Source organism: Empidonax traillii, unplaced genomic scaffold (assembly GCF_003031625.1).
Source record: "Empidonax traillii isolate 1590-97213 ecotype Southwest subspecies unplaced genomic scaffold, ASM303162v1 scaffold724:size316974, whole genome shotgun sequence".
Classification (NCBI taxonomy): domain Eukaryota; kingdom Metazoa; phylum Chordata; class Aves; order Passeriformes; family Tyrannidae; genus Empidonax; species Empidonax traillii.
In genome coordinates, this window is record NW_020955917.1 from 86,011 (window position 1) to 106,539 (window position 20,529).

Here is a 20,529-nt window from a genome sequence, read left to right on the forward strand (position 1 = left end):
GGTAGAGGGAGAGAGGAGAAGATGCTTGTCTAGTGATGGTAAGGATGAAGTAAAATAGATCACAGTTTTTCTCCATTTTTCATTATAAAACACTAATAAATGAAATTTAAGAATAAATTTTAGTAACTGTTCTAATTTGAGATTTTTTTTCCATGTGATATACACTCTCTGCATAAGTGATTGAGAAACCCTTGAGTGGCCTGCTATTCATACCTCTGAAAAACAACAATAATTTTTAAAGATTATAATTTCATTCACACAGGAAAACTAATTATGCTTTATAACATAAAATTCTTTATTTTATTTTAAAAAGGACAGGAATATAAAGTGTTTTTTCATTGTATATATTTGAACATCCCATTTTCTCAACATTATCTACAAAGTCAGAACAGGGACTTTTTTTTTCATTTGTTGATTTATCATGTACAGGAATACATAGGAGTTGTTCCTAAATATAAAAAAAAATTTCCTTTGTCAGATCCTAATAAAATATGGAGGTTTTAGGACTGTGCTACAAGGAGATGACAATGATACAATAAGCTGGTAAGAGGTTCAAGGCTTTATAAGGATTGAGCATCCTACAGGTGGGTTCTGAAGCTGCCTTCTGCTAACTGAAAATGAGGCTGTGCACATAGCCTGTATGGGAAAATTTGGTCACCAAATTTAAGGTATTTAATTTTGAAAAACTATATTTTGAAAACTCTTGCTATTAATTTTACAGTATGTACATTTAAACAGCCTGGCTGATTTTAGGTGAGACTGATCCTTTTAAAGGATGTAACCAAAACTGGAAAATAACGTGCTTGTTTGCTTCTTCTATGTATTCTGCACTCTTATGGTCCTCATGTCTTTCAGCAGCATAGGTCTGTAGATTGCCTCCAAGTTTTCCATGTAATCTAAATAATCACTCACTCGAAATCCATGGAGTGCTTCTTCCTGAACAAATAAACAGAGAAAACATTTATTAGCTAGGAAAAAAAGATGCTCAACTCAAATTTAATGAATCCCAAGCTTCTAAAGATAGCCCATTTTGTTCTGCTTGTCATAGCCGGGGTGTTTAAAATCAATTTTATTACATTTTATTTAGAAATACAGATTTGGCAATATCTGCTTTCAGACAGTTTTTTTTTCTAATTACAGACTTGATATCAGATAGTTTTATTTCATGTGCACATTTTGTATCTCATTTTTGGAGAACATGACATTAAAGATTTTTAAGAAAAACAAAGTAAGCTCTAAGAAGGGAAAGCCAGGTGCTAAAATATTATTTTGAAAAAAGATTTCTACACCAACACAGGGCATGATAAGTGTGGCTTTTATATCCAGCTAGATTGCCAAGAAAACCAGATCAATAATAGATGCATATTTTTAAAGTCAATTATAAAGGAAGACCTTTATGAAGTGCTTAAATAAAACCAGACAAAGTATTTCTGCATCATGACAAATGAGTAATTCCTAGCAATTCCAAAACACAGAGTAAAAGAAGGTGCCCTGAGAAGAAAGAAACAAACAGACCATGTTCCTTGTCATGACTACTATATTAGAGGGAGAAGGTGGATGCACCATAGAAAGCAGGATCCTGAAGAACAGTTAGGTAAAATGGGTGAATTTGTTGCTGTTGTGCGTCCCTCATCTACTAATCTGTATTACCACTGTTGGTACCACACGCTGCAAAAAATTCTCTGCAGACAGACAGTCCCTGTGGACCCATGTTGCACCTCTGGTGTATTGACTATGCACCTCTGCTAAGTGGAATTCTGAAAACACATATTCAGGCTTGGAAGGCTGCACTTTGGCATCTGAACAGGAACTGAAAATGGTCTTTGTGTTTCTCCACACACAAGCAAAACTGAAGGTACAATTTTAACTTTCAAGTTGTTCTTCATGCACTGTGAGAAGGTTGACTACAGTGGAATATAAAAAATATATATAATATATATAGCTGAAATTGAATAGCATGTAGTGACAGGACGGGGGGAATGGCTTCAAACTCAGAGTAGGTCTAGATTAGATATTAGGAAGAACTTTACTGTGAGGATGGTGAGGCACTGGCACAGGTTGCTCAGAGCAGCTGTGGATGCCCCACACATGGAAAGCTGAAGGTCAGATTGGATGGGGCTTTGAGTAACCAGGTCTAGCTGAAGGTGTTCCTGCCCATGGCAGGGGGTTGAAACTGGATGGTCTTTAGGGTCCTTTCCAACCCAAACTATTATATGGTTGGGTTTTTTGTTTGTTTGTTTGTTTTTTGGGGGGTTTTGTTTGTTTGTTTGTTTTGTTTTTTTGTTTTTTACTGCAGTGGTCTCTCCATGAATTGCAGATATTCCTCTACTGCACTAATATACATTTTTTCTCATTAATTTAACAGTATCATGCCAAATCTTTGGCTTGTTTATACTGTAAGTGGCAACATACAAATTCTCTCTTCTATAATTTATATATACTATGCAATAATGCCATCAAGCATTTAAGTCACATTGTCCATAACTACGGAAAACTAAACAATACATTCATTAGACTGTATACCAAACATTTTCAAAGAAACTGATATATTGAGCTGACGTATTATTCACATTTAAGAATATGTAAGTTGGACGCAAACCAGTCAGAAAACTACTATTCTTAGGATAGACTAAGATGCAGATATCTAGTTCTCAGAAGAATTTTGAGAGAAGAAAAAATATCAGAGAAAAAGGCAAAAATGTCCTGTGAAGCAGAGTAAAAACATAATTTGTAATATCGAAAGACTTTGAAATCGTGTGGCTGGTTGTACAGTAACTGCCATCTCATCAATATGACAGCTCGCTGAGCTTGCTGCCACATCTCTTCAAGCTTCAATAGAAGACCACCTTTTCTGGAGAGCACCTATTTTAATAGTCACATACGTGACTTATGTGGCTATTTACTTTGCTTATGAAGGGAACTGATTAGGACAAAACAGAGAAAAGCTATTCTCTAGAAAATACTATACCACAGTTTCCTGCCAGGGAATAAATCAAATTGAAGTATTATTCCACTCACTGAAAATAACTAAGTGAAACTCAGTAAGGGTTCCGGATTAAGTAATGTATATGTTTTCAGTATTGAGAGTCTTGTTTCTCCTCAGCAATTGAAATATTAAAAAAGAAACCTTTACTTTAAGAAAAATCTGAAGATCTTGGGCTTCAGTGTGCTTCAGAATGTCTTGCTGAAGATGTCTGAACACAGAAATACACATATATATTTGATAATCAGGGCCAAGTAAAATACAGATAGCAATGTAGTGACAGATCTCACTCCAGTCCATGTAATTCCAGAAACACTGAGTTATCCACTGCAGACAAATCTAGAAGAAAATATATATAATTAAATCATTGTAGATGGTCATAACTGATCAGCTTTATCTCTTTATCTCTGTCCATAACAATTAAAGGGATGCTGTACAAAAGAAGCCAAGAATCATCAACTCTAAAGCAGAGCCTCTGAACAGACTTCTAGTGAGTTCAGCTAAACTTAACCAGGCCTGTAAACTTAACCACCCTGTAACCAGGCAGATCACTTATTTGAGTATATTCCAGCAATTCCTGAGCTTGAAACATAAAACTCAAAGTCCAAGGAAAGCAAAGGTCATTTTTTTCAAGACTTTGTTTTAAAAGCGGCCTAAAGGGTAATGACAGTGATGAAGGTGTGTTCAATGTGGTTCTTCCTTTAAATTAGTTCTTTGCCTTTAAATTAGTTCTTTGCCTAATATTAGGCCCTTCCCTAAGACACATTTTCATTTAATGAAGTGGGTATGGCACACAGTTAGTGACTCTTTTTTCTGTTCTAAATTACAATGTATTAAGATGTATACTGGACATTTCATTTAGTTCTAGCCCACAAATCTTCTGCTAATCAGTCCTTAAAGTGTTTAAAAATATGCAGCAGGAGAAGTACCAGGATTCTAATTAGATGACAACAGCCGTGCTCTGGCAGTAAATCTGTTTTGAGGTATTTATTGATGCACACAACCACTTAAATGCATCAGAACTGTTTCCACAGCTTAGAGTTTGTTTCTTTTTAATGCTCCAGTAGAACTGCAAAATCACACAAAAGATACAGTGGCACCCACCAGTGGTATTTCAGTAATGTGATAAATAAATGAAAAAATCCTTGCCAGCAGTTTAGAACAGTAACTAGTCTATTACTGAGGGCACACAATTAATAAAAGCATACAGTGTAATTTGCACAAGAATAGGTGTAGAAGGAGTGACTTTCTCCATGTGTTTTCACACCCCAAAAGAAGGAACCTTATTATAAGCACCTCATTCATAGGCTGAGATAAATTTCCTAATCTGCCAATCTTCTCAAAGACCAACCCCAAGCTGACTATTTTAAGCAATGTCTGAGCCATACTGGCATCTGCCCCCATTAAGAAGTCTCTTCAGCTGCAAATCTTGCAGCAAAAAGGAATTTTGAAGGCATAAGATGAAAAATTCTTTCCTTGCCTCAGCACAGCAATAAGTTTTCTTTCTGTGGTGCGATGTCTTTTGCATTGGCCATCTAACTCATTACTGCATGAAGCTCTTTGTGCTTCATCATGATTGCAGTCTTTATAAGTAATGCTTCACACCAAAGAATTTTTCTAAGTACACAAAATGAAAGCTATTATTATAGATAACTATTCTTCTTTGGCAAAATCTCTTTACTATAAAAGAATATTGTGTTACCTGATTGTAATTGATATGGTAGCTCATATAAAATTAATTTTGCTCTAGTACACCCGAACTGCTTCCTATTATATAACTCTCCAAATTACTCATTTCCCTCCTATAGTACATTTAGAGAATTATTCTGGACACTTGGTTTAGTTTTAATGCTAAATCTGAGAGTTTAGTATATATTATTTTTATCAAGTTTTCTGCCTGAAGATGTAATAGAAGGTCATCAGCTTCAGTACTGTCATTTTCTACAATCAGTTGCTTTCTATTTCCAGATGCTCTAAGTCACTACGTGTCCATACCATCTCTTACCCCCAGTTTCATAACCACTACACGAGCGCTGCACAGAAAAAACACAGTAGTTCCTCAGAGTTCTTGATTTTGTGCATTTAAGTCAAAAGGTTGATGATACTTTAATACACTTTGATTAGTTACCTGGGATGGAGTGAAGCCAGACATGTGGAAGGCTGAGCAGACAAGTGGCAACTCAGCTTTCAGCAACATTTCAATGTGGTGAGCACTGCAAAAATAGATTGGATGGATGCCATATTCCACTGTTGTAACAGGCAGGTGAATCTGGTTAACAACATTGAGGTTAAATCTGGTTAAAAAAATTGAGGAATAGGATCATAGTCTACAAAAATTTGTTTTTTATAATACTTTGCTGAGAACAATATATAAAAATATACACTTTTACACATAAGTCATTCTGATTATTTTAGAGACAGGAAACAGAATAAACAAAAAACGTCATACTACCATCAATAAAAATGTGTAGTAAAACTAAAGAAAAGTGTTGATAACGTATCATGATTATTCCTTTTAATTAGAGTCTAGTTCTTTATTATATATAGGCTTTAACTGTCGAAGGGTTGGAGAAACCACTGTTATATTTTAATCAAAGGAACAGAAAGAAAGAGACCAATTTCTGTTGGATTTTTTTTTTTCCTCCCATTTACTGGTTGAATGGAACTTCTGTGGTATTTGAAGTTGTTTTCTGTAAGCACATTTCTTTGTAGTATGTGTGGAGAGCATGAGTAGAATTCTATTTTATGCAGCAAAAGCAGCAGAGGTTTTATCCCTATGGAAGGCTCTGGGTATCAATGCCCATTCTAGATAATGAATCCTTGGCACCAATGGTTTTCAGCCCAATTATATTCACAACGCAGCAAATTTCAGCACGAATTTCATTATGCTGGAACAACCTCAGGGCCAGACTCAGTGCTGTCAATGGTCATCCCTTCTGGTGACAAGATAGATCCTTTGATATTAATGCATGCATTATGCTATATGCAGGAGAGGTATGGGATCTACTCCATGTGCCTTATACCCCAGAGTTCTCTAGTAGAGACTACAGTTGGTTTAGAGTTTAAAAATTTAAATGTTCAAAACATTCAAGGCAACATGACAGTGTACAAAGGCCTTTATTTTAAACAGATGGAAACACCCTAATGAAAGACAGAAATGATGTTTTCTATTCTAAAAACTTGATCCAAAATACCAGTAATTTAAAATTCTCATATAGTATTTTTGCAGTAAAGACGTTTAAAATTTACTAAATACATTCTAATGCATTAAGTACATTTCAAAACTGATAGTTTTACTAAAAAAAAATCAGATGGATGGACTTGCACACTATAATAATTTAAAAACGTCATTCAGCAGTATTGCAGCCTTCACACAGAATTTAATGCCACTAACACTTTGCTTTACTGACAGCTTTAAGATTCAACAACATTGCCTTTACTATCAGTCCACTTGCTATTTCACTCCTTTTAAGCAACAATTTGAGCAACTGTAAAAACCATACTTTTCTGAAATAATTTTTCAGGGTCACATGTTTAGTTAGGGGGCTTTAATGAAAATTTAATGCATAAAAAAAGAAAAAAACCACTCTCAAACTAAGGAAATCAATCAAGTGTCCTTTACAAACTTTCAAAGCTGCCTTTCAGAAAGACACAGATTTTAAATTCTTACAGATAAATGCAGTCTTGGTAGCCAGAGAAATGCCGAAACAAGGAGACGTGAAAATTGCTGAAGGAACGTCAGTGTCCTCTCCCTGTCCCCTGACATTATGAGGAAGATGGAAGATGCAAACCAGTCATAGCCAGCGTAGCGCTCCTGCAAGCAGCCTGAATGAGAAGGTTAAGGAACTCAGGCAGAGACCTCCTCCTCACTGCCCTGCAAGACCCACAGCCCTTATACCCAGGCCATGCTCCCAGAGGCAGGAGCTGGTCTTTTAGGGCTGGGCCAAGGGGAATAGAGCTGCACAGAAGGCAGCATCTTGAGGCGGAATTGTTTTCTCCTTACACTAATTTTTTTTCAATCTTTAAGTTGTCAAGCTAAACCCAACAAAAGTAAACAAAAACCAAGCGAATGCAAAAACTCTGCACCAAAACAAGTATGCTTATGAAGTACAAGAAAAGAGAACACTGAAGGAGGGAAACACAAGTTGTAAAACTATAGAGAAAAAAACAAAGTAAAAGAAAAGCTTTAAAAAGGAGATTAGGCTTATTATGACTAATATATCTGAAGTGTATTTAACAGCGATACAGAAGTCTAATACATGAAGAATACAGCAAAGCTTGTTGGAAAACTGTATCTGTTTTGTTTTAAAAAAAAAAAGTTTCACATTATATCTAAAAGAGTCAGAAGTCAAAACATTCCTGTTGATCAGGTTACGTGCACTTATCATTACACAGGCAAAACCATTAACAGTGTTGGTATTGTGGAAGTATCACAAATACTCATTAATGTTCAAAGCTGTATTGCTGCAGACTCTTTACAACATACAAAGATGTGATCCCACTCCAAAACAGTTAATGACAAAAATGAATGAGACTTGCACTTCTAAAAAAGTATGGGAACAAAAGGGTGAACATTGTCTTGGGTGCATTGGGTGTGCATTTTAACCTATCAGACTTTCAAAGTAAAAGTGCTGCTTTTTAAGAGTTGTCTTCTGTAAATATTACACATCTATACCACTAGCAAAAGCCCAAAGCAAGATTTCAAATCCCATTGGCATTTTTAGGCAATATATTTTATACCATCAACAAAGGATACAAAGTGAAGATACCACAGTTCTTTGCTGTTGTTTCAGGAATTTCTCACAATTCACTAACACGAAACACAGTCCATTTTCAGCATCTTCTTTTAGCAAGTTTAAATATTTTCCATATCTAGCACAAAAAGTTCAAAACCAAAACTGTTTAAATACTTTTTTTAATTCCTAAAAACAAGAACTCATTTTAATAAGCCTGTAACAGTAAATCTGTCATAGCACTGTTAATCACTATGTTGTAGATATACACATAAATGATTAAAGAAAACCTATTATGGACCATCTAGGAAGGATACACACCAAACATCTGCTACTCAGTGTTAAAATTCCTCACCTAAACTCCTTTTAGTTCAGTTTTAGAGACTGTCATGAGGAGGAGCAAGCACTCTAACAGACAGGACTCGGTTTCTTTACATACAATATTTAGAATTCGATATAAGTATATTGTACATGTAAGTATTATAATCTGAATTCAAATATTAACGCTGAAGATAGCAGCCTGGGAAAGTACAGACATCTTAGCTTTTCCTTCATCACAGCTCTGCAAATTACCAGGCAAATAAAATATTTAAATGGCATATAACTAAGCTTAGCTAAACAGAACCATTTAAACAAGTAATGCAAGGGGAAAAAAAAGACACATAATTCAGGATAATGTAATTTTATGGTAAATTTAACTAGCAAGTTACAATTAGTCTTTACAAAAATAAAGGATAATACCATATATAATCTGTAAAGATTATTTAATTATGTACTAATATTTTTTTTAATTTACAGTTAGAATTCATTTTCTTGAAGTTTATCTTGGATTTAGATAGTATAAAGCTGATGGATTAAGCATTATTAAAGTCATTCCATGAAAATCAAACAAATCCTAGAAATACCCTAGGGAAATACTTTAATACCATGTACCTGACTGTCATTTCAAGACCAAGCTGCTGCACAGATGAAAGGCCTTCTTTCTTCACATCTATTTCCATGGCTAAAACAAAAGGAAATAAATTAAATAAAGTATTATGGGAAATATTATTTTAACTGAATACAAATGTAAAGCTTCTTTTATATATGCATACCAATTATCCAGAACTGTTTCTTACTTGAAATTAGTTTAGCAAAGTTTGGAAAGGATATATCAAGAAACTACACTCTTCATATTTTTTTTTTTTTTAATGAAAACCACCTTCCTTATAAGGAAATCCTCATTAGTATGCTTATCATTAGCTTAACAGCATGATACAAGCGAGCAGCACCTTTTCCAGTCCCATTTCTTAGTAGAACTAGAAACCAGGCAAGGCTACATATTCTCATCTACTTCCTTCCATTCCAGTGGCCCTAAAGTCTCTTAGCTGTAATTCCAACTTTCTTAAAGCAAATTCTATTTTGACATGAATCACAGAAAACTTTATAACTGATTGATTTTAAAAATCCGGTATTTCTACACATTTTTTTTCACACAATAACATATACTCCATTTTCTATATTTTTTACACTAAAAACCGAAGTTAGTAAAATTAAAGAAACTTCTGTTGTAGTATTTGCTTTTTGAAACCTAAATTCAATTAAAAATGGGCATTTTTTCTATCATGAACATGTATTATCTAATATAACTATACCACATACAAACAGTACAGTCTAATAATATTACGAGCTACAAAACTGAGGGCTTAAACCTTTAATATAACTCTTTGAAAGTGTTAGTTAAAAACAGCAACAAATGAAACAAATAAAAAACCCTAATAACTGCAAACATTTGTTAAAAATGTAATAGATATGACAGCAGAAGTTAAAATATATTAATGTAAATGATAAATGCAAAAACCTGATTAAGCAGATCACACAGTAACTTTATATGTATTTTTTCTATATCCTCAGACAGATAGAGAAATCAAATTGAAGGATTCTCTTGCTACTCATTTGGGTAAACTCTATGTTGCTGGTAAGCAAACAAGGAATAAGGGATTAAAAATGAAATAGGTTCAGGGAGGAAAGCTCCACCAAACCTCCCCCCAAAAAGGCACTCTGCTCAGATGAGTTATGTTGAAATTTTTATGAAGAAAATAATACAACAAAATTACAAATCACACTCAACAATGAAGCAGTAAAATTCATCTGAGGAAGTATTGCAAGAAAAAAACCCTCATTCTGTTTTACAGCTTTCACAGAGGATACTAATTTAAAGTGTTAGGGTAATGAGATACTACTTTGTACTTTTGACAAATACATTTTACTTAAGAAAAATCAACTGATCTTCAAGTAAAATGAATTTATTCAATAATCTGATGGGACTGAAATATAAACCCACATCAGAGAGGGTTTTTTTTACCAAGGAACAGAAGTTCAAATACTGCATAGCATAGCATCCCAGCAATGCAATATTTGGAAGAATACTTATAAAATTACAGGGCCTTTCAGTTAAAAACCCACAGAGGTAACTTAAACAGTTCTTAACTGTTTACGGCTCCTGTTCCAAGTTACCTGTTTACTCAGTCTGCAATTACCATACTAAGTCAATTAGTTTTCGAGTTCCTGTGTGCAACTGTGAAGGCAAGAGGCATACTTACATCCTAGAAAATAGGGGGAATTTGAATGAGTTGGCCATGGCCAATGCCTAATTCAGTCCTAACACCACCATATTTAACGGCAGGACAGATGCACAACGCAGCCCTGACGCCATTCTGAGATGGATCCTCTTGCAGGTGGCAATGCAGGAGCTGGGATTCCAGTCCAGCAAGGGTGAAATGAGGAACAGCTCAACCCACAGTTTGAGCCCACTTTCCATTTTGTAACAGTACTGAATGCTTATTTCCCATTAACATTAAAAGAACACAGCTGAGTTCACTGATTCTCACTGCCTTTTCGTCTGTTGTAATAATTTCTTAGTTGCTGAAAAGGGTTTTCCTCCTGTCATTTTCCTTTTGATATTTTCCCCGGTATTGAGAAAGAAGATAAAATTACCATAGTTTGGATTGAATAATAATTTTCTATCATGCAATATCTTATCAAGGCAAAACCTCTTGTTTTCAGACACCACTGTATTAGACATAATCATAGCTCTGTACTCTGCTAATCCATAACTCACAATGGGAAGGTGCAAACTATGGTTCTTTGTCCTGAGTAAAAAATTTTCTTTTCTATTTTGTTTACCTCTTAAAAGAGTGGGAAGACTAAGCTTTAGAACACTATAAACTCATTTAGAATACACAAAGAACAACTTCCACTGATTAAAAAGTGGACCTAGAAACTTTAAATGCTCCATTAAACTTAAAAAAATGTTATTAAAACCAAGTGGAATATTTAAATACTGTATATTGCAATCCATGATTAAAAAGTTGACTAGTAAGCTTGGAGGAATATGTTGTGACTGTACTACTGTAATGACGCCCATACCTCTGAATCAATATACTCAGTTAATTTTCTACAAAACTTGTTTGACAGATATATTTTAATGCACGTGAGATAGCTGCCTTGAAACACAATAGGTTTTGTAACAAAAGGCATGGACATATCAGTTTTCTAAATAAGATAGCTGTTTTTCCTCAAAGGCCAGAACACCTCTCTGAACTGTGAATTAATAACAACATGATACAGCACTCTGGCTATTATTAAATGGAATGAAAAACATGCTTTGGCAGCTACCTTTTTGTTTATCTAATAAAACAAAAAAAAATCTATGTTGAACAGATATTTTACATTTCTTTCTTTAAAAATGTAAAACATTGTAAACTAGAAACTGAGCCAAAATTAAACTAGCGACTTGAAGGATACCAGAATTCTCTGGGAGCTGATTTACAATTTAAAAAAAAACTGTTATAATAGAAAGCACCTCAAGGGGAAGTACTTTTCAAAATGTTTTGTAGCATTCAGGAGCACAAAACTAGACCACCATAAAGCATGATTTCCAAAGGCAACTATGTATAATTATTGAACTCAATCTATAGCCATAAACACTTCAGAGTAAGTTAACTGGCATGCACAGTCCTGCAGTATTCTTTCTGATCAGACCAGACTTCAATCAACTTTACAACTTGTATGAAAGATTGCTTTCTTATTTATTTTCCCTCTTACCACAATGAAGCTTTTATGTGCTTAAATCAGAAAAAGGGCTACATTGCATTCATACTGAAATGACAGGATGCCAAGCTGAAACAGCTTTACAGCATATTTCAGAGAACTTGCATGGTATTAAGATAGTATTTATTTCCCTGTTTAAACTGCTGTTACCCAAAGAAACCACTGGCTTCCTTTTGTGTTAAGTGGAGAAGATTACTAAAACTTTCACATTATTGATTTAGCTTTTTCACTCCCTGATGCCCTGGCCAAATGTTTTTATGTCAACACAAGTATTTTTGGAAAATGTTAATGCACGCTAAATTTTAACTTCAGTGATATTCAGAAAGATTAGTTTCCTTTGTATACATGGAAAAGACTTTTGATTCAAAGGAACTATGCAAGTAACAATCCTGCAAGCATTCTGGATTATGAAAATCCCATGATAGCCAGGGCCACCTGCATAATTCCTGTGAATGCTTCAAAAATCTTACAAGTATGTAGGTATGTTTGCTATCAGAACTCTAGTCCTTGGCATAGTCTATGTAAACTGAAATTGTGGAACCCATAAATTTCATTTTTTTTTGTTAAAAAAGAGCAGGTTTTTTCTTATTCTTCAACAGGTACCTGAACACTGCCCATGGACAGGTGTCCAAGCAGTCAATATAAATCTTTATTTTCTGTCAGTATGTATCCTCTCTCATTCTTATGTTTTTACGAAAGTTTTCTATTTTAAAACATTATTTGCACTTGGAGCAGAGAAAAGTCATGAGTTTCTCTATGTTCTGCTCTGTCATTTGCTATAATTTTTTAATGGTGTAACCTCCTCCAGCAGGCTACTCATCTAGAGTACTTCTGACAGTCTGCATCTCATATTCCTTGTTAGAATATATAATTGTCCATAAAAAAAACTTATTTCAAAGAAAAGTATTACTATGTTGGATTTGAACTGCAAATGGAGACAATATAAACAAGACCCAAGAGTACTTGCTGAAGAATGTTGCTGGCTTCTCAGAGATAGGTAATCTCATGTGCAATTCCACCCTGACTATTGAACATATATGTTATGTCATCAGTACACTTGTCGAAAGAGTACAAAATCGAAATATTCATATTAGAGCTTCTTTATGTATTGGTCATCACAAGTACTCAAGCTATTTTTGGCAACAGCCTCATTAAGAATGATTCACACTTTCAGTCCACTACCTAAACTGCTAATGGGAAAAATGCTTTCTGCTTACAGCATCTTTAAAGTGGAGAACAGTCTTTAAAGAAGTGGATTATCAAATGACGCAGGAAGAATGTAAGAATGCCCTTCTTTTTCCTTCCCTTTAAGACCAATTTGGGGTTGAAAACCTGTATTTCTCATTTGCTACTCCTTCTGAATAGCTCTATAGTGATACCTTCCCACTGGCATTTTTAAAATTTCTCAGCTCGTTACCCGACACACCCAATCCTTCAAAGATTAAGAGCTCAGAAAATGGCAGAAATTCATATGAGATTTTGTTCAGTTGGAGAACTAAGCCTCATCTAGAAGAAGGAACATACCGTGACATTTGAGTGTTATGGCCAAGGCCTGAAATCCCCGAGGTTCTGTCCCTTTGGCAGTACATGGCAGAGTTGCTTCACAGACCAAGTCCAACGGAAACAGAGGACTCGACTGCAAGGTCGTCTGCAAAAGCAGAGCTACCAAAAAAACCTGCCAATCACAAAAGGTTGCAGCATTCCCAAGTTTGGGCGGTCTGCAACATATGGTGGAGATCAATTAAGAAGCACAGACACCAACATATTAAATGACTCTGCACATGGAATTTCTCTGATAAATGGGTTTGTTGAAGCCTTGGGGAAACTCAGACATTTCCACAAAATATTTCTTTTGCATTGAACTGTAATTTGCTAAGAGAAAGAACAAGATGTTATTTTGGGAATTTCATATCCCTAAGGCATAAATTAGTAGTATTTTACTACTATAGCTTATTTCAGTTTCTTGCTATTCTATTGTCTATTACAGCTACACATCAATGATTTGGTTTTTAATATTTTGGGGTTTATTAAGAATAATGAGAAATGAAAGCAAACTAGACAGTATTAATCCTAGGAAAGGGGTAGACAGAGATCATTAACATATAACACACAGGTTTAGTCATCAATCCGAATCACAGCAGAATCATTGCTGCTAGCAGCAAGTAAACTTCATGTAAGATTTTTATTGGTTTATAATTAAAAATTGCAACTGCATAGTGGTTTATCAGCTATTTTTCCTTCTCTCATCTTGAAAACGGTAACAACCCAAACTAATTTGATTTTTCCATAGTTGCAATTTTATAATAGACTGAAATCCTGAGGGGTTCCACGGCAGATGGATGACTGTGGTATTCTAATTACAACTAGCTACACGTTTACAAAGCTGTCATTTTTTAAGATAATCAATTTCTCATGCCAAGAAATATGATAAACACTGAATATTTGTGTGCTGCAGTTCATACACTGTACATTTAGTGGCATGTAAGTGTGCCACTTTCATGAAAAATGTGACGTGTCTTCATTTAACAGCTCTCAGAAACTTTTTTAGTTCCTCAGACCCAAATTTATTTCAGAGAATGGTGGACACATGCAATTGCCAAGTGCAGGTCTGGCTTACTTAGATGTGGAGCTGGAAAGGTATTACCTTCATACAACTCAGTAACTTTACCTAATACAGAAAAATGTCTCTACTGTAACAGTAGTTTTAGGATTTAACTTAGACAGCTCTTACATGTGAGTATACAAAAAAATACTGTGAAATTATATGGCATTCAATAATTCTCCCTCAAGAAATTGCAACGCTTCATGAAGATTAGCAGAAAACTGTGGGAAATACACCAAAATTTGATCACTCATTATTCAGTAAGTGAGAAACCTAATTCTGAACAAATAACGTTTGATCTGATAAAGACTTGAGTGTGTTTTGTTTGTCTCTCCAGTACAAATACAGGAAGCATAATGCAGACTTGGGTACTCAAAGTGTATTACCCTACCTCCATAGGAATGCCACACTAAATATTTTATGATGTAAAAGAGAACCTGACACAAGTGTGAATTTAGCTATACACCAAATTTTTACAACCAAGCCCTTTTAGTGTTTCAGAGTGGAGTATAATCACAGATTCAATTTTAGAGCTATACTTTTGTTTCATGTCAATCAGCATTAATTTATTGGCCTAAACTAGCTCCCCTGGTCAACCCTTATTGTTACACCTCTCTGAAAAAGGCGCTATGACATTTTAAGAACTATTTTGCTATAAAACTTAAAAGAAACCCCTGATGAAAACAAGTGCTGTTTGCCTGAGTAACATTCTTTACTGGACTGGAGAACTCTTCACAAAAAAAGTCTGTGCTAATGGTGTTGCTGACAGGGAAAGAACACAGTAAGACATCAGGAGCCCTTTGCCTACATTTCACATCAGTTTCCTACCACCAGATTACTGACTATCCTTGAGAAGACTTCTCACTCTCCTATTTTCAAGCTTGTCTTCCTTAAAGCACATGCAATATGAAAAGCATTTGCACATGAAAACTGTTCATCAGACAACCCTTTAAATGTTGCAGCCTTTATTTGATATTTGAATAGGCAAACTTATCCAGAATTAATGTCCAACAGTGCCTGAATAGTGCTTATTCAAAAAACACAAAATGCAGTATCAGACAGACTGAGTTGTTTATTATGAAAAGAAAATCTGTCAAGCTCAAGAAAATCAAGAACTGAGTCTTTCACTATGTTATCTTTGTCTCTGTATTTATTCTTTGAGACTTTTTGTACTAAAATATTAATTCAATGTATGCAACTGTCATGTATTTTCAAATGTGGTCTTTCTTCAAAGTTGGCATTAAATTTTAGATAAATAATGCCACTCCACCTAATCAGTGGTTTATGGTGAAATCAATTAAATAGAAGATCCAGGTTTAACCTTCCTGAACATGTTTTAAGTCCTAGTTTTGACCAAAATGTTAAGAAGAGTGGCTCAAAACTAAGGTACTCCACATCTAAGTGAAAAGAGTAAGGCCTACTGCTTCTTTTCCTTAGAGTTCTTTCACATTGTATGGAAGCACTTAGCTATCATGATCAAGAAAGAACAGGATTGCTGTATTTGCTGGGCAAGGCATTCGTTTGGAGGCTGCACAGATGTTTGTTCTTCCTCTAGGATAGTTTTTCCCTTATTCAAACCACAAGGGTTTTCCTGGTTTTTTAAGAGGAAACACTTAGATAACCTTGAAAAGTTAGGTCTGCAAGTTATACTTTTCTCCAAAGAAATGAGAGACATGCATTTCCCAAAGAGGAAAAGAAAATCCCACCTGGGCCTTCAATTTGACTGGAGAATATGTGGTATTTTGAACTGTGACCTAAAGGAAGAGATGCACAGAGGAGCAGGAGGGGCAGTCTAGGTGTCAAATAAATAATTTATAACATAAAGACATTTTGTGAGCTTTTACAGGAAAAATCAAAATAATTGCATGAATTAGGAAGTGTCAGAAATAGCCTTATGAGTCCATGAAATTATTTTATTGATCATTTTGACTCAAGGGAAATTACAAACTAATGCAGGACGACATGAAACACTTCCAGGATCTTCTAAGAAAAAATGAAATTGTGATAAAATTGTGTCACTTCAGTAACTCTCTTCATTAAGCAAAGAGACAGATTCTCAAATAAAATTGAGGGTATTCTGTTTGCAAGCTTTCAGATGGTAAAGATCACTATATAAAAGAAAGAGAGCCTCTAAATTACTGAAGGAGTTTTATGCTTTGAAACTTCAAAGGTAAGCCTGAAGTCTCCAAGGATACTGTGGATAAGAAAATAAAATATCAGTATAAATAACAGACTCTCTCCAAAGCAGGCTTAGTTCTCCGCAGTTTGTGGCAGAGTAAGTACTCAAATGGCTGAACTACAAACTAAGAGGAGTCCTGGACAAACAGTGAAGAATGAAAAGTGCATTTTCCAGCAAATATTAACATTACTTCTAAATCTTCTAATTTTGCCAGTGCTTCAAAGCATTACAATGAATTACTTTACACTCAGAATAAATCAACTTCATCATTCATCCATTACTCTTGGCTGTAAGCATGACATTTGATTACTCTGATAGCAATAACAGTTCTTTAACACATATCCTTTAATGCAATATAAATTGCATACTTTTCAGTTGATTATATATTGTGGGGCTTTCAAAAGGTGTGCCAGATTGCTTACACCATCTTAAATATTTATCCCACCAGGTCTGCAAATCATGCTATAACAGGTGTCAACAAATACTCTGAATCACACCCTCAACTGTTCTGCATCTCCATTTTTCCATTACACACACAGAAACATGAAAGCTCATCACTAATAATTATCTGTACTCTTTACTCAAGCACATTATCCTTTGCTCCAAAGTCAGGTATTTCCCACCAGTTAAGTAATGAATTTCTGAACTGTTAAAGAACATTTTAAACAACTCCCAAAATGCTACAGTTACATTTAGAAGGAAAGTAATTTAAATATGAAGAGGCTGCATGGCAACAAATTATTAGGAAACTGACCTTTATAGTTTCCCGTGCTGAAATAACAGTCCGTTCGGCTTTCGGAAAGATGTGACACGAACTTTTCAATTAATTCTGCCAGAACTGCCAAATGTAAAAAACCCATTAATGCATTAAAGGCAATGAATAAAGTGTGGAACTACATTACCTAACAAAATGACAATATGTGAGAAAGTAAAGCTATTTAAACTCCTGCATATTTATTCATGTTTTTATGGGGGAACAACTCAAAGCATGCATTGTGCTTTCACATTCCTAACACCATTCCTAACTTAAATTAAATTTTAATAGCTTCACTCAGAATATATTCAGTGTAAAGAGAAAGAGAATCCCATATTATTGTTACATCCTCCAAGGATTACTTCAGAATTTGTTACATGGTTTCAATAAGAAATGAAAATTAAGTATAATTAAACTATAATATTTTACCATATTTGTCTCTATATGTAGACAGGAAAGAAATGAAACAAACAAACAAAACCCCAAACAAATCCAACAACTCTCAACAAAAAACTGACACCACCACAAAATTATGCTAAATAAAGGACATGGAGTTTTAAGGGCTGTTTACACAAAAACCCAATATAAAATCCCCTCAAGATAAACCATCAAAGACAAAAATTATTCACTTAAGATTATGCAACAAGAGCACTACCTTTGGGGAATTCTGTATTTAATGATGACCATGAAGGTTGTTATTCAGTTCTTACTATGGAACTTTGAGTCTGCAGATACTGCATAGATGAGTGAGACGCTGACATCTGTTAATTATGAAGAAAATCTTATCTCCCTCTTTGAGAGGAAGTGAGCCAGGAAGTTAACAAGAACTCTCAATGACAAATCATTATCAAAACTCTTCCTGATACCTCAGTTCTGCAAGTCTTAGGCTATGGCAACTGAACACAAAGTTTACACAAAAGATACAAGAAGCCTTTACCTACACTGCATGGAGGAGGCCTGTGTGAGATAAGCTTTATTAAGAATTTAAGACAGGAACAAGGAACAGCTGTTATCTTGACAAACAGGATTTAAAGCATATTGATATAACTGTCTTTTCACAATAATGCAAAGCAAAGGAGTGTATTTAGAGAGCAACAAGTGCTGCTTCTTATGGGATTTCCTGTTTACAAGCTTCATGTTACCATTTCCTTGGCAGCACCTCAATTTAATAGCAATGAAGCTTCAGTTCCTGTTCCCCTGTTCCTGCATATAACTCCATGCACCCACAGGTGGTTTTGCTTAAACCAAATAATTCATAGGATCATAAAATGGCCTGGGTTGGAAGGGACATTAAAGATCATCTAGTTCCACTACACTGTTTAAGCAAATAACTGTTTGAGCAGCTGTAGCAGCACAAGTAAGGCATAACGATCTGTGGTGGAAGTGCAATGGAGAAAACCAGAAAACTCTTGAATTTGTCTCGCAGACAGAAAAACTATCACAGGAGACTGCAGAGCAAGTTCTTTCAGGAGGAGGAGAAAGACAGAACCTCCACCCACAGTCTGATGCTTGTTATACCAGCAAAACAGTGAAAAAAAGACGTAACATAAAGATAATTAACTCTTCTTCCAATCATTTTTAACTAACGTACTGACATTAAATCACAATTTTTTTTGCTTTGATTAGTTGTTTAAAACCTTTACAGAAATTAATTTACGGTAAATGAGGCCATAAAAAGTTTTTAAAAGGCTGACTTTTGGTAATACTGAAGAAGTTTTACAACTTCTACAATTTACAACTTTTACAATACTACAACAGCTAAACATGAATTTACAGTTAGAGTTACCAACTCAACAGGAACAAAATTAATTCTGCATGGCAAAGGACTACTAAATTAAAACAAAAAAAATTACATATGTAATCTATATTCCTAAGCAATCTTAAAGTGAAAAGAAACTGCTAATTAAATATAACATAGTTATTTTTAATCATGGTTAATAAACCACACGAGGGCTAGGAAAAGCAATTTATTTTACGAAAGAGTAACAATTTATTCATTTTGGGAGAATAAACAACCTCACTAATCTCCACTAATATGCTTAGTGGAATTTGGCCCACAAACAATATACCAAATATTTGTGTAAAATGAGCAAATGTGTCTATTCCTGGAGCTGTAGATAGTAAAAAGCAGAAATTAAACTTAACATTTTTAATTAGCTTTGTGTTTACTGTATGACTATTAATATGGTGATTACTGAAATATGCCATACTATAATAATAAACGGGAACTATGTTAAGACTAAAATACTCCATAATTCAGAAAATTTAAAAGCAATTCAGGACACTGTACATTTCTTCCCTTTTTGTTGGAAGCTATCCACAAGCTTGACCTAGTAGTTGAATACTTCAGTTTAGCGCTTGAGTTAATAAGAGAAGTTACAGTACAACTGCCATGCAATTTTTTGAAACTCAAGCACTAAACTGACTTCTAATATTTGAAATTATTTATCTAAGTGCCTATCAGGATCTTTGACAAGCTATTAATCAAGTTTGAGAGAGGAAGACATACATAAGAATTTATCAAAACACACGTGGTTCATACATAAATAGAGGGTTTTCACAAGACACTGTCTCTCCCAAAGGAATGTTCCATGTAAAAATGACAAGTAGCTATTTTAATTTTTGTCCTTTGATACTCAATCATTTAGCTACCATTTGGACACTATCATGGAAACTGTTTCACTGATTCTTCATGTAACTGGAAAAGCAGACAAAAGAAATTTCAACATTGTACAGTAGTCAGTATTGCTGTAAAAGCCCAAATTCTCATGTAGAGTTTATGTGGCCTACCAATTTAGTGAAAATGTTGATTTTCTTAAATTATGGTGGCTTGGCTGTATTAGTGGTAAAATTTTCAGGAGACTGGCAATCACCTAATGCAAATTTAATTCACACACAGAATAAAGAGAATTTTAATGCAGGAATGTATAATCATGTACAAAATAAATGAAAGAGTTTTAAATCATTGCGGTATGCTCATAAAATATCCAAATTCCTGAAGGATTTTTTTTTGCTTTGGTACAAAAGGAAGGTAATTGAAATGGCTTTAAAACTGCATAAGAACGCTGATTAAAAAAATGATGCGATTAAAACTATTTTAATATCTAACGAACATGAGAGGTTAGCATCTAATTCCAACTCTGAAAGTTTTAAGTCAAAAAGATCAAAAACTGAAAAAAGTATCAA

The 20,529-nt window shown here is 34.5% G+C and overlaps 1 protein-coding gene across 5 annotated transcripts in view; it reads right to left on the bottom strand.

Moving 5' to 3' along the window:
* Positions 1–768: 768 nt before the first annotated feature.
* The window catches only part of TBC1D32 (TBC1 domain family member 32), an 82,650-nt gene continuing 62,889 nt past the window's right edge, over positions 769–20,529 (bottom strand). For 3 of the 5 annotated variants that reach the window (XM_027900416.1, XM_027900413.1, XM_027900412.1), the window contains exons 28-34: positions 17,344–17,427; positions 8,650–8,719; positions 7,740–7,855; positions 6,654–6,808; positions 5,112–5,252; positions 3,134–3,322; positions 769–936 (exon numbers count right to left, since the gene is read on the bottom strand). In XM_027900416.1, the coding sequence (XP_027756217.1) occupies positions 817–936; positions 3,134–3,322; positions 5,112–5,252; positions 6,654–6,808; positions 7,740–7,855; positions 8,650–8,719; positions 17,344–17,427 (875 nt within the window). In that variant the 3' untranslated portion in view covers positions 769–816. Of the gene's footprint in view, positions 937–3,133; positions 3,323–5,111; positions 5,253–6,653; positions 6,809–7,739; positions 7,856–8,649; positions 8,720–10,418; positions 10,667–17,343; positions 17,428–20,529 lie in introns of those variants that run through there. The other 2 variants (XM_027900414.1, XM_027900417.1) reach the window with 2 other exon arrangements.